Source organism: Rhea pennata, chromosome 6 (genome assembly GCF_028389875.1).
Source record: "Rhea pennata isolate bPtePen1 chromosome 6, bPtePen1.pri, whole genome shotgun sequence".
Taxonomy (NCBI): Eukaryota; Metazoa; Chordata; class Aves; order Rheiformes; family Rheidae; genus Rhea; species Rhea pennata.
In genome coordinates this window covers 34,357,668-34,371,709 of record NC_084668.1, presented here as the reverse complement: position 1 = coordinate 34,371,709, position 14,042 = coordinate 34,357,668, and the positions used below count along the sequence as shown (strand labels likewise).

Here is a 14,042-nt window from a genome sequence, read left to right as displayed (position 1 = left end):
GCACTTAGTAGGTTTGAAAGGTGAAATCTGTGCAATTAGGTCATCTGATGTCTTTGTCCTCAACAACACTTGTAGATACTGGATAATTTCAACCTGACTTAGCAGAGGTCTCAACGTATTTAATTCCCACAGGCTTTTGTGAAATTATTGGCTTGATAGAGAGGGAGACCCTAAAAATGTGCTCTGAATGTAGTCTCAATTACTAGACATCTGAAAATCCATATGGGAACAAAATTTCAAAGTCACAAACTTCACTTGCTATGCAGTAGTCTTGAATATGCAGTAAGTTGTAAATTTTTTTTAACTCAATTTTTTCAAATGTTTATCAAATGAGTTATTCATAATTGTAGATAGGTATTCTCTCCCCTTCTTGATGTCACTCTGATTTCAGTTCTTTTTTGTAACTTGGATTTCTAGAGTTGATTCCCATTATTGCTGAGATTAGAAGAATTTTCTTAATTTCTTCTTTTTTGTCTCTGTCAAATACTGAAATATCTATTTTGTTATCTTTGTTATTGCCTATCTTCTGCTGTCCTCCTTTGTTTTCTTAATGCTTTACACATATCTGTGTATGGTGTCAAAATTTGTTTACTCTTCCTTGTAGTATCTGAGCATCTTCCAAGGGTCCATCAAGCAACACAGGTGCTGTCTGTTAATTGTGTTGAACTGAGACATCTCTCCTTGGAGAAGCATGCAATAATTTATTTCTTTGACTTTTTTTTTAATAGGGGAGAATAGAGATAGAATGTTGACTAGCAGGAGAAAGAAATTTCCATCCTGAAGATAAATAGAAGCTAGCAGAGTTACTCTGTAGAAACAGATGAGCTGCTCTGTACATGCCCATATTTGGAGGAAACGCCAAAGTTTCTATTGCAAAGTAATCTCTCTGCATTGGAGTAGTGGCAACAGAAAGATGGAAGAGTAATACATGTCCTACCTTCCAGATGGAAAGTGAATACTAAGTGTTCCACTACTGTTGAGTAGCTCGGTGTTTAGTATTTTCTCAAGTAGCTTGACTTTTGTAATAAAATATACAGATCTAGTGGGAAAACTGCTGAAATGTCAGCTGTAGTAACTTGTTGATGTTTTTAGTTTAAAACTGATGCTGTCTTTTCTTTCTTGTTTTAGATATTGCACTTCTGTAACAAACTTCCTGGTAATGGGAGGATTTATGCTCCTTGCAAAGCCTGCAATGTAAGAAAACTTTTACCATTATTTGCTAGTTGATGAAAAACTGCAAATAATTGTACTTCAAAGATTATATATGTGTGCATGTATGTATTAACGAGCATGTGGTAACTCTGTCTCAACATACCTGAGTACACTAATTTCTTTTCTGTCAGAGGAAGAACAATTTAAGTTTGAATACTGCTGAATAAGTTCAGTTGCTTCATCTTGAAGGTGGAGAAAGGAAGAAAAAAGTATAAAGGGGTAATCTTTGTACATCAGATGATGATTCTTGAAAGCTTAAACTTGAGGTTAAGTTTTCATCATCTATTCAGTGTTTGCTGATACTTTATCCTTTCAAATATTGCTGTAAAAATACAGACAAACTCTCTTTAAGAATTAAGAGTAGATGATACTAATTCTATTTAGTTTGAATTTTCTAAATTTACAGAAGCACTCTAAAATAACACAAAAATACAGTACAACATTTTTGCACAAGTATCCTCTGTGCCTCTCAAAGATGCTTTACTCTGTTTCATGTATCAATGTTCAGAGCATTAAATAAGCGCTCTGTCTTGAGGCCTGGGACAGTATCTTTGAAATTTATAGGTCTCAGAGTAAAGCCTTTTCTTTAACAATAACAGTATTTTTGCCTAGAAAATAAAGTAATGATACAGTGCATCTTTCACGCTAGTGCTGTGATGAAGAGTTTAGCTGATGTCTGTGGAATTACATTCTCTCCTAAATTCAGTAATCTTGGCATTATCTAATAAAGCTGTTTATGGAGTGCCTTGAACATAGCATGAGCAACGGTATTGGAAGTGACGAGAAATCCCGAGGTGTCTGAGGACTTGTGCCAGTGGCTAAATCTAAAATCCTGCTGCAGAAGGATACTGGTAGTCTTGTTTTTAGGGTGAATTACAGCATTTTGGAGTTCAAGTTACATTATTGCAACTAAGTTTATTCATAATTAGTGTTGAAAAGTTCTGGATGCAGAAACTTATGGTATTGAATTCTTCACATCAGGTGTTACAGTTGTGTGTGATGGCTTCTCCTACTGCAACCAGGGTCTCATTAGCCAAATAACACTTTTTCAAGTTCTGAAACTTAAGGGAGGAGGTGTTTTAGAAGTTTTGTTGTGTTCCTTGCAATGGGAAGTTGAGAATATCTTTGCACACTATTTTGTGTTTAGAATGTTTCCCACACATGCAAACCCCAGCATACTGTCTCAGGCAGTGGCTAGTGATGCCACCTTGTCTCTTAAGGATATTCTGCAATATGAATTTGTTACAAGTAGTTCCATCTTCTTAAAAGTGCTGGTTTCAGTAGAACTCTTTGCTATTGGCAGGTTTTTGGGGGTATTCCATCTGAAAGAGTAGACAAGACCTATACTCATCATGAATCTATTATATGACACTTTCTATAGAGACCCCGTGTAAGGACCTCAAAGCACTTAAAAATGCAAACCATCCTGACTGTTAAATTTACAAGTAAGAAATAGTTTTTTCTCTAAAAAGGACTTTTTCCCAAATACTTGTTTAACAAGAGTTCTTAATTCTTATTAGCAGACCTAGACAAGGTACATTAGTTTGGTATGTGTGAAATGGTACCTTACTAATCACCTAGAACTTCTAGGGATCCTACAAAGCAATTCTCCAAGCTGTTTTTTGTCCCTGGGCCTTGCTTTCTGAGCCTCACTTGATTCTTGTAGCTTGCAGCACTAGTGCTTCTCAGCTAGATGTGTATTAATGCAAGTCTGTGTCTCATATGCCAACATATGTGTGCATACAGACATGATGGAGAGGGAAAAAATAGGTTTGTTTTCCTTTTAGTGAAGAATTCCTGTGTAAAGAATTTTGTGTGCTAATACACTGTCTTCAGAATCATTTCCCTCTTGTTCTCTGAAATAGATTAGTTCTCCCTCTTGGAAATCAGACTGAGGATTGAACAGATTTCCTGCCTTTCTTTGAGGTAGGATGTAATTTTTCTAGTTAGGGGAAAAACTGTCTAGTTTCCTTGAACAACAAGGGTGGGAAAGAGATGATTTGGATATACTTAGTGAAGTGCACTGAAGCGAAGTTAAGATTCTTTCAGGCCATCTTATGAGTCTGTCAGCAGTGTTAGAAACTCACTCTTACTCTAACAATAATGGGGAAGTCATTCCATCTGTTTTAGCTCTTTGACTAAGTGTTAAAGGGGAAAAAGGCAATTAGTTTCTCTCCAGCTGGGGAAAACTAGTCAACTTTCTTCAACCAATTTAGTGACTGAGCTTATGAGTAGAAGTTAAACAAGTCCTGTGTTGCAGTTGGCAGAGAGCTGCATGATTGTATTATAGTACTTCAAAACTGGGAATAGGTGAATGAGCAGCATGTGTTTGCCTTGGATTTTTTTTGTTTGGTTGGTTTTTTTACTGGTTTATGGTAATCCAAGAAGGACATTCTTTGCTAGTATCACTGTGATTGTAAAACATCACTTATGTCAAACTGTCTTTTTCATTCCTCCTTCTGTTTCCCAATGGTCCTATCATTTAGAGACTTCTTAAGTAAAAACCAGGAACTGTTACAGAAACTGTCGGAGGTGAATGAGGAAAATACTCAGCTGGTGGAAGTTCTAAATGCTCTGTTTTTCATGCCATTTGGACGACTTCATAATTATGCTAGAACTTTGCTAAAGCTTGCTACATGTTTTGAAGTGGTAAGCTGCCTTTTGTTATTTATAACTGAATAAATTTTCCTGTGAAACTTACAGCTCAGAAGTAACTACATGAAGCATGTGTGAGGTAATTAGCAGTAGTTTAGACTGCAGCAAAGCTACCTCAGAGCAACTTGAATTTGTTTCATGGAAAGATTATACACATTTACTTGCACGTTCTTACGCACGCTTGCCCATACCACATGACAGGCAGAAATTTCGTAGCCTACTGTAACTTGTTTGTGTGTCTGAGCTCTTAAGGAACAGGCAAGCAAAATATATTTGCAATTATTCGTTTCACCTAGAATCATTAGCATAGTGATCCTTGGCTCTAGTATTGTACTTATAATAGTGAATAAATATTAGTTAGACTTTTGTCAGTTAAGCATATGTAATTACATTCTTTTGAAAGAAAAGATGGCTGACTAGGAACAGCAGCTACTTGACCTTCATCTTGAAGTATTACTCCTGAAAATATTAGTGCTGCTGCTGCTTCAGCTACAGCTTGTTAAGCTGCTAGTGAGGAAGAATTGCTAATGTACAATGTTTCCATGATTGCCTTTGATGTTCGGGGAGCCTTTCTGTTACACCCAACACACCAATAGGATATGTGACCAAGGAGATAACTTGGCATTACTCTGTTAACCAGCTGAGCTGTCATACATTCACATTCAGTGCTGATTTAATAAAATGGACTGTTACATTGAAGCTTGGTTAGTGTTGTTGGTACATGCCGTCAGAAAATGTCTCAGGACTATTTTTACTTTGTACATTATAGGCGTCTCCGGAATATCAAAAGTTACAGGATTGTAGTTCTTGTTATGAGAGCCTTGCTGTCCACCTTAGCAGAAAAAGGAAAGAAGCAGAATACACACTGGGCTTTTGGAAGACCTTTCCTGGAAAAATGACGGTATGATGATACTTGTCAGTCCATTAGCAGATGGAATCTCTTGCTGTTAGCATTATACCTATGTGTATACAGTGATGCTACTGTCCTAGTTGCACTCTTCATTTTTCTGAACATTCTTGCTGTAGTACTCAAACTTTGTAAAGTTTGACCCTTACTCTGAAAGATAGCACTGACCTCGGTCAAAATCGGTAAGAAGTAAGTTTCTATGATTTTTATTTTTAACCTTACCTGTAGGATTCCTTGCGGAAGCCAGAGCGTCGTTTAATCTGTGAAAGTAGCAATCGGGGCTTGTCCCTGCAGCATGCTGGGAGATTCTCTGTAAACTGGTTCATCCTCTTTAATGATGCTCTGGTGCATGCTCAGGTAAGGCAACTTGTCTCCTGGAGCGAAAGCTCTGTTTGCTTCAAACAACATTAGGTGTTTTTCATATAGCAGAGGAAGAGTTTTGTACCATTCACTGCAGTGTTGTTTGAACACATAAGAGTGATAATGTTTTCATGTTTCCAAATAAAAATGAAATGATTTATTAACAGGTACTTTTGTTTGCTATAGCCCTGTGCTGGCATGGTTTTTGTTAGCTGCTTCTGTGAGCAAGGTGCGTAGGAGGAGCCTGTAATGCTCTATTTGCCTTAGTCTTTGAAAAGAAGAAAAAATTGTTTAGAGAAAGTGCAGCGAGGGGTGTGGGAGAGTATGAATTGGTATTTGAAGTTTTCCCTTCTCTCTCCCTCTCCTTGCCTACAGTTCTCAACTCATCATATTTTTCCCTTATCCACACTGTGGGTAGAGGCTGTTTCAGAAGAAGCTGGTAATGTGTAAGTATTCTATTTGTGATGCTGAAATAATCAGATGATTTGGGGGTGTGTGGGGGGGAGGTTACTGACCAGCTGAACAAAGTATTGTAAACTTGAGCAGAACAGAATGCAGTCACATCCCCCCCCCTTTTCTTGTTGTTGTAAAGCTTTTGTTGTGTTTATAGGCCTTACACACACACGCACGCACGCACGCAAAAAAAAACCCACCCAAAATGTCGTATAAATGCCAGAAAAAGAAAGTGGAGGCAAGAGGGAAGTGAGTAGTCATTTCTGGTTCTTCTTACTGCTGACTGTATACTAAAATGAATGCAATCTGGGAAGAGGGAAGGAAGCTATAGTATTCATGCTCTAAGGAATCTTGCCCTTTCCAGGATTAAATTTCACTAGATTAAAAAAATGTTGGGTTTTTTTCCTCTGTAGGAATGGCTTGAAGATTACAACTCCAGAAGAACACTTTGTTCTAATTTCTTCAACACCACAGGAAAAGGTGGGCACGTCTGCAAATTTTGCATGACTGTAGTGACATGAATGAGAGTTTTTGCTCCTACTCTGAAACGAAACAGAGAAATACTACCTAATATTAATCGAGAATTAAGTCTTTTTTTTTTTTTTTACAGATTGTTATGCTGTTTGGTCCTGTGCTTGACAGTAGCAATGCTACAATTTGTAATACTGTACTGAGGAATCATAAAATGGTTGAGGTTGGAAGGGACCTGTGGAGCTCTAGTCCAACCCCCTGCAGGGTCACCTGCAGCACATTGCACAGGTTCTGGTCCAGGCAGGTTTTGAGTATCTCCAGAAAAGGAGACTCCATAACACATCTAGGCAACCTGTTCCAGTGTTCTGTCACTCCCCTAGTAAAGAAGTTTTTCCTTGTATTCAGATGGAATTTCCTGTGTTTCAGTTTGTGCCTGTTGCGTCTTGTCCTGTCACCAGGCACCATGGAAAAGTCTGGCCCCATCCTCTTGACACCCTCCCTTAAGATATTTAAAGACATTGATAAGATCCCCTTTCAGTCTTTTCTAGGCTGAAGAGTACCAGTTCTTGTAGGCTTTTGTCACAGGGTAGATGCTCCAGTCTCCTAATCATTTTTGTAGCCCATATTGGACTCTCTCCAGTAGCTCTGTCTCTCTTTGTACTGGGGAGCCCAGAATTGGACACAGTACCCCAGATGTGGCCTCACCAGTGCTGAGTAGAGGGGTAGGATTACCTCCCTCAACCTGCTGGCAACACTCCTCCAAGTGCACACCACTGGCTTTCTTGGCCACAAGGATGCATTGCTGGCTCATGGAACACAGAGGAGATCGTAGTAGTTGTTTTTAAAGGTGATACTGAAGGCAAAGGCAGATATTAACTAAATTCTATGATTAAACACTGTTTCAGACGAAGTGGTTGAGGGCAATAAGCCAAGCAGTGGATCAGGCCCTTAGAGGGACTTCGGACTTACTTCTACATGGAGCTGGTGGGAACATTTCACGACAGGAACCTCCTATTTCTCGTAGTGCCAAATACACCTTCTATAAAGACACTCGACTTAAGGATGCCATGTATAATGGGAGATGGCTTTCAGGGAAACCTCATGGCAGGTAAAAAAATATTTGAACTTAATGGTTTGAAAAACAAGATTATGTAGTTACTGTATCAGTAAGTGCATGATCTACTCACAGAAAGCGTTTGTGAAGTGCTAAGTGAACTGATTAACTGGTGTATATACATATGGCTTTATGTATTTTCCAGAGGAATCCTTAAGTGGGCAGATGGCAGAATGTACTCCGGGACTTTCCGAACTGGACTGGAGGATGGGTAAGATCTACTCACTACTTACAGAGGCAGAGGGAAGAAATAAAATCTGCTATAGGAGGAAAACAAACAAGTTTTTAAAGGTTTTGCAATAAGTCTCATTGATTCAGGGTTATGCACATGAACAAAATGTAGTTATCTATCCACCTATATAGATAGATACACATAGAAAAATCCGTCCTTTATCCAGAGGTATATTCACCTTCACCACAGATTCACTTGCTAAAACTTGCCCTTTTATAAAAAGTAAAACTAACTTGGTTAATCAGCTGCACAATAGAAGGAGGGAATGGTAAAACAGTCAAGGAGAGAGGAATGGGGAGAAGAGTGTAAATTTCTAACAGAAGTCTAGAGTCAACTTTCCTCTATATGGTTAGCTATTAACTTTCTTTGTGTCCACTATTATTTAAAAAGGTCCAGTATCTGTATTTTATTTACCTTCCTGGAAAGCGCAATGCCTTTCCTATAATGTAGTGATGCACCTTTCCTAATGTTCTCTTTGCTGAAAATATTAAAAGGAGGTGCATGCAAAAAAACCTTGAGAATGGAGGCTGAGGGTTGGGGTGATGGAAAGAAAATGATCCTGTTGAGTAAGATAAACTAATATAGAGGACTTTGAAAATAGTATGACTCAGTCCCAGAAATTCACAATTTGCTGTCTTGTGAAATGATTATTTTAAAGCAACTTATTTTTTTTATACAGCTTGAATTAATCCATGGATTTCACTGCTAAAAGTCGTCTTAGGACATTATTGAGGCCAAGAGCTTAACAATTTTCCAGAAGTATTTTTGTATGAATTTTTTAAACAGATGCATCTGCACTGGGAAGGATAAAAATATGATGAGTCCTGTTGGCTTCTAGCAATAGTTTAAGTGTTCAGTTTGAGAGGAAATTGAAATGTGGTCAGGCTACAGACAGCTTTTTAACATGTGGCTTAGTTACGGACTTGTCAAACCGTAAACCAGGTCAGAGCTTTTGATCATTTGTGACTAGTACATAAAGTGGTGATGTTAAGGCTGTTGAAGACAAACTTTACAAAGAATTTCCCAGCATAAATGAACTGATTGGTATTCAGCAGTAATTACTAGGATTATCAAATGCATATACTTGTATTTTGGCATGGGTGCTGTGTTCTCAATAATCCACAGTAGTAGTGTGTTAGATAGGCATGCTCTCAGGAGCACTTACGTAACAGTGGATTAGTCTCTTCAAAAAACTAAGACAAACAAGTTGTAGTTGTCATTCTTTCTTGGCATACTGATAATCTGAGCAATTTTATGCCACTGTTTGAGTATAATTGGAAGCTTTTTATTTTAACTTTCTCTGTGGCAGTATATGTTCTTGTCTTTCCCCGTAACATAGGTGTATTGAACTATCAAAACTTGAAAAAAGCAACAATTTAAATCCAGCAAGACAACCAAGATAGAAGCAGATTTAGGATGTGAGGAGACTTGTAGTCTTTCAAAAGCTGAGAAAAATCTTGCAGTGTAAGAGAGGGAGGATAGCTTTTAACAGGAAAAAAACAAACAGAAAAGCAACACGTGCTTTGCTGATGTAGTGATCCTGAAATTCCTGCTTTCTCTTTTAGAGAATAAAAATAATAAAATCCATAACTGTTGTAAGTGAAGAGAAGCACTAAAAACAACATAGACCGTTCTGATCACAGAATGAATTTGTAACAAGTATCTGTTTCTATGTTTTGATGGAATGGGTTAGTATTATACCTGCTTGTGTTCCCTTCTCATGCATTGGCAGGTATGGTGAATACAGAGTGCCAAACAAAGCCTTGAATAAGGATGACCATTATGTGGGTTACTGGAAGGAAGGCAAAATGTGTGGGCATGGAGTCTACAGGTAATGCATAGAATTTGTTTCCCTGGTTGCAGAAGACGAGAGGAGTATGGAATCTAAGGGAGGTGTAAACCTAACCTTGAAATTTCAGCACTGCTTTTCAGTAGCACTAAATTTCCATTAATCATTTGGCACGCTGGTGACTTGGCAAACCCCTGTATGTAGCTTTCTTTTTGTGTTTCCAGACCTGTGATTATAGTTAGGTAGGCTTATTTTCTGCATTTCTTTTGAGTGAGTGCTCACAATGATGCTTTCACTGTGGTCTGTTACAAATCTCCATTCTAATGTTGCTACCACCTTTCAATAACAAGGGTAGTCTTTTCTTTTGAGAGATGAGGATAACATCTTAATGGCCTTGCTTGTTGAGGAGAGAAGGTGGGTTTTAAATCAGCAAAGCATCAAAAGACTTTGCTTATTTTTATCCCCAAAATGCTTTTAATCTATTTTTCTGCCCTGGTGTGGTTCCTAATCTGGAATTAAAAAAAAAAAAAAAAAAAAGAAAAAGAAAAACAAAAAAGGAAAAAAAGGAAAACAAAACATTCTAGGAATCTTATTTATTCTGTCTTTTAATAAAGCTATGCTACTGGTGAGGTGTATGAAGGGTGTTTTCAGAATAACATGCGTCATGGGCATGGTCTGCTACGCAGTGGGAAGCTGACCTCTTCCTCTCCCAGTATGTTCATTGGACAGTGGACAATGGATAAGAAGAATGGTTATGGAGTTTTTGATGATATCACAAGGTAATGCTTCACTTAAGTCCTCAAACATTTGTATGATACACAATTGCAAAAATAGTAGAAAAAGACTTTAGTAGTCCAATAGTATGTCTTACATATTTCTTCATCTAATATTGTATTGGGCTTTCTGGGTTGAAGGAGGTGATGATTAAATCTGTCTAGAGTTGCTTTTTAGTACTGTACTTGGAGTAAATGTGTGCTTGTTCTGTTTTGCTTCAGAGGTGTGGGGATTCTTTGTTTTTGTTTTGTTTTGAAAACCTTAATTTCCTTTCATATTTCTACCTGAAAACTGGCACTGAATATGATATTTTACTGGGGGATACTGTGTTACTGATGAATGTTTTAAAAATGCCATGAGAGGAGTGTTTTCTTATCTTGGGAATATAAGACTGAATGATTTCACATACAAGAACTAGTTAAACTTCAGTTCCAAGTTCTGACATCCCATTGACTTTGGCAGTGGTGGGGAAGCTGCTTTTTTTGGGGTCAGACTAATGAAATGGTGATTGAAGAGCCAGAACTCCACAAAATAGTAGATGCTACCTGAGCATAGCTAAATAAATAGTCTGGGTTTTTTTTTTCAGTCACCAATTCAATGCTGATTTCTCCTTAAAAGAGAGCTATCAGCGGGTACTGAAGAAACTGTTTAAACTGAAAGCCAATTTATAAAGGAGAATAGCAAGAAGCCTTGAGGAAAAAAATATTTTCCAAAACAGACCTATTGTATCATCCCTGGCTATTTGCTGACTGCAGTTTTGCATTTAGTTTCAATATATGGTGGGGATTGTTTTTTGCATTCTAATGCAGAGATGTTGCCACGTACATTTGCATTGTGTGGGGTTTTTTGATGCCAGTAAGTTGCCACTATATTTAGCAATTCTGGAGGAGATTGGACCTGCCAAGAAAATGTCTGTTTCTTCAGTTTGTCTTAGGCTAAAAACAAGTGTGATGCTTTCTATTCCTGACTTAAATATGAGCGCGTATTTATTTCTGCCCTCAGAGGAGTAGGGTATATGCATAACTTCATTGCCTAAGGATTAATTTTCTTCACTTTTTCTTTGGCTGAGCCAAAGAAGGAATTGTTGCAACTCGTTGAAACTTTCTGTTATTGCAGACCAGTCATTTATTTGCAAACCAGTCATTTAAGCAAGCATGACTGTTGTATTTTCGTCTTGGAAAATGAATATGCTACATCTGGTCTCTTTAAGAAGACTTCGCTCAATAGAGACCTGTGTAGCTGGCATGCAGAACCAGGTTATGGGTCTAAATGGCTAGGAGATACCCCTGAAGTTAGATTTGTTGTTAGGCTTACTCTCTTTGCAATGAATAATTCATAACTTTTCTCATGTACTGACAGTAAAATGTTCCATAGTAAGTAGAGTTCTATTCAATGAGTCACTAATTTCCCTTTCAAAACAAAGTCAGCCTATGGTAAATTGGTTTTGTTTATTCAGTAGATGGTGAAGCACCAGCTCCTTTTTCAGGACAACTGGAAAGATACATTGTTTCAAAAGATCTGAGTCTTCTATTTAGTTTCAAACACTCTAACCTGATCTCTGTGGACTTAACACTTGCAACAAAATAATTCTAAGTAGTAGTCTGAAAGAGCTAGATGTTTACATATGAGAAACCTTTATTTAGCTAATCTATTTTTATGGTATGATTTTTGTTCAGCTGTTACCTAGAAACTTTCTACAAGATGGCTTGTTTGCTTGTAACTTCTGTGCTCTAATAGTACATTCAAAAGGTCAGGCATGACAACATTGGGAACCAAGTAGGTCGTCATTATATAGGGAATCATGAAAGGATTCACTCTTTTCTGTTGCAAAGAGTTGTCTTTTATTCCATTATGCCAATGAAATTAGATTGACAGATAAGTGCTGTATGACTCTTTCCTAGTGAATTGTGTTATGGTCAAGTATCACAGGAAAGCCCAAGCAAGAAGGGATACAAATGTAGTATACTAACTAGACTATTATTCCTTCTTCATTCTTCAGAGGAGAAAAGTATATGGGAATGTGGCAAGATGATCTCTGCCAAGGAAATGGTGTTGTGGTTACTCAGTTTGGACTGTATTACGAAGGAGCCTTCAGCACCAACAAAATGATGGTTAGTTGAATGCTGGGTTTCATCCTATAGTGACTTGTCCTCTGAGTGGCTTTCTGGGCTAGATGAATAGCAACACAAATAGTATACACTAGACTATAAACCTTTTGTTCTTCTAACTTTCTGTTGTCCTGTTCCTTTAAACCACCTTTATAATCTCTGCTCTATTTTACTATAGCTACTGCAGAAGTTTCTTTTAAAAATAATAATTTGCTAAGAACTAGTAACAGGTATTTCAGTGATCTTTAGATCTACAGTCTGGTTGTCTTTCACTGTTAATTGGTATTTTTTGTGGTGTTCTTGATCTTTTTCTCTGTAGGGGACTGGAATTCTGCTTTCTGAGGATGATACAGTCTATGAAGGGGAATTTGCAGATAACTGGACTCTGAGTGGAAAGGTTGGCATTACAATTATCATTTGGAAACTTACTGTCTAAACAAATGCATGTACACTCTTTTTTTTTTTCTTAATTTTGTTCTCAATGGATTTCAGTTAAGTTTTTATCTTCTCTCAAGGGAACACTAACTTTGCCAAATGGAGATTATATTGAAGGTCTCTTCAGTGGAGAATGGGGATCTGGAATAAAAATCACTGGAACCTACTTCAAACCTAGCTTATATGAGAATGAAAAGGACAAACCTAAAGCGTTGTAAGTGGTGAATAAGACATTTCTGATATGGTTCAGTAATATCTCTGAATATACTTATTGATCTTTTGAAAAGAATAATTAAAATTTTTGCCACAGAACCAATGACATTCTGAAAACACTGATTTTTTTTTCATGCCTGTTCTTTCCCCCTTAAGAATTAAGATTGAAACAAAAAACCTTCTATATAATTTTCTAGCATTATTACACCTTGAATGGACAAATGGCATAGCGTAGAATTACAGGACAATTGAGATGTTGCTACTGTCCTGTAGCAGTCTCAGATTTTTATTTAAATGAACTGACTGTTTGAACTTGTTTACAGCTGCTAATGACTTTTGAAGTTGAGGGAAAGATTAAGTTATACTTCAGTGATAAAGGCTATCACAAAACTGTCTTCCATTAGCTAATTTGGTAACTTCTACTCATTTAATAATAGTCATGTAATAACACTTGACTAGCATTTGAATAGAATTAGCTATTTAGTACACTGGTTTCAAACAGCACATAAGCAAGAAGTAGAAGAATCTCTTGAATTGTAAGCAAGAGTGTTTTAACATCTTAGAAGAGAGAGTTTTGGAAAGCATGTATAAAATTATTTGTACTGGACAGAGGATATATTGGGGTCAGTTTGTTTAGTTATCTCTGGAAAAACTATATTTGCTTCATTTAAGTCATAATTAAGATATCTTTGTGTAAAAGAAAATCTAAGTTTAACCTTAAAATAGCTGTAAATGAAATTCCAGTATTTGGTAGTACAATATACTGGTCTTCAAAAGTAATAATAGTTGTGCAGAATTCAATACCATTAAAGTTTACTCTCAAATTTCAGAGAAACTAAAATGGGAAGCACTCTTATAATTTTACCTAGCTTATTTCTCAGTATGCTTCCTGAAATATTCACAGTTGATTTCTTTTGACACTGACATCTACAACAGGATGCACAGTTAAGGAGGCCTCCCTGCTGAACTGAACATTTGCAACTTTAGCAGCTGTCTGTTTTTTACCCCAGTAGGGAGTCTATGAATAAATGTATGTATGTATTTGTGAAGATTGCTTGTGAAATAAGGGCTTCATCCACCTTTTTCAGGCTCCCTTGAAGTTGAAAACCAGGGATAATTTGTATAAAGGATTAGTGCTTGCTTCTGCCGTATGAAAATAGAATCGTGGGGAATATCAGTATTACTAGTTCCCATCTCAAATAGGATTAAAAGAAATTAATGAAAGATCTGACAATTTCTGTGATGTTTTAAGTCTAAATCTGGATAGAACTGTTAACTGTGGGCAACATCTGTTTGTTTTATGGAAGCATTTTAAAGCT

At 37.1% G+C, this 14,042-nt stretch overlaps 1 protein-coding gene across 3 annotated transcripts in view; it reads left to right on the top strand.

Annotated features, from left to right (window-relative positions):
* Positions 1–14,042, top strand: part of ALS2 (alsin Rho guanine nucleotide exchange factor ALS2) — a 43,983-nt gene that overhangs the window by 18,567 nt on the left and 11,374 nt on the right. Inside the window, exons 13-25 of one of the 3 annotated variants that reach the window (XM_062578713.1) lie at positions 1,129–1,194; positions 3,699–3,861; positions 4,637–4,768; positions 5,003–5,131; positions 5,510–5,580; positions 6,001–6,067; positions 6,964–7,166; positions 7,318–7,383; positions 9,137–9,235; positions 9,808–9,972; positions 11,967–12,078; positions 12,395–12,472; positions 12,591–12,721. In XM_062578713.1, the coding sequence (XP_062434697.1) occupies positions 1,129–1,194; positions 3,699–3,861; positions 4,637–4,768; positions 5,003–5,131; positions 5,510–5,580; positions 6,001–6,067; positions 6,964–7,166; positions 7,318–7,383; positions 9,137–9,235; positions 9,808–9,972; positions 11,967–12,078; positions 12,395–12,472; positions 12,591–12,721 (1,482 nt within the window). Of the gene's footprint in view, positions 1–1,128; positions 1,195–3,698; positions 3,862–4,636; positions 4,769–5,002; positions 5,132–5,509; positions 5,581–6,000; positions 6,068–6,963; positions 7,167–7,317; positions 7,384–9,136; positions 9,236–9,807; positions 9,973–11,966; positions 12,079–12,394; positions 12,473–12,590; positions 12,725–14,042 lie in introns of all 3 variants that reach the window. The other 2 variants (XM_062578712.1, XM_062578714.1) reach the window with 2 other exon arrangements.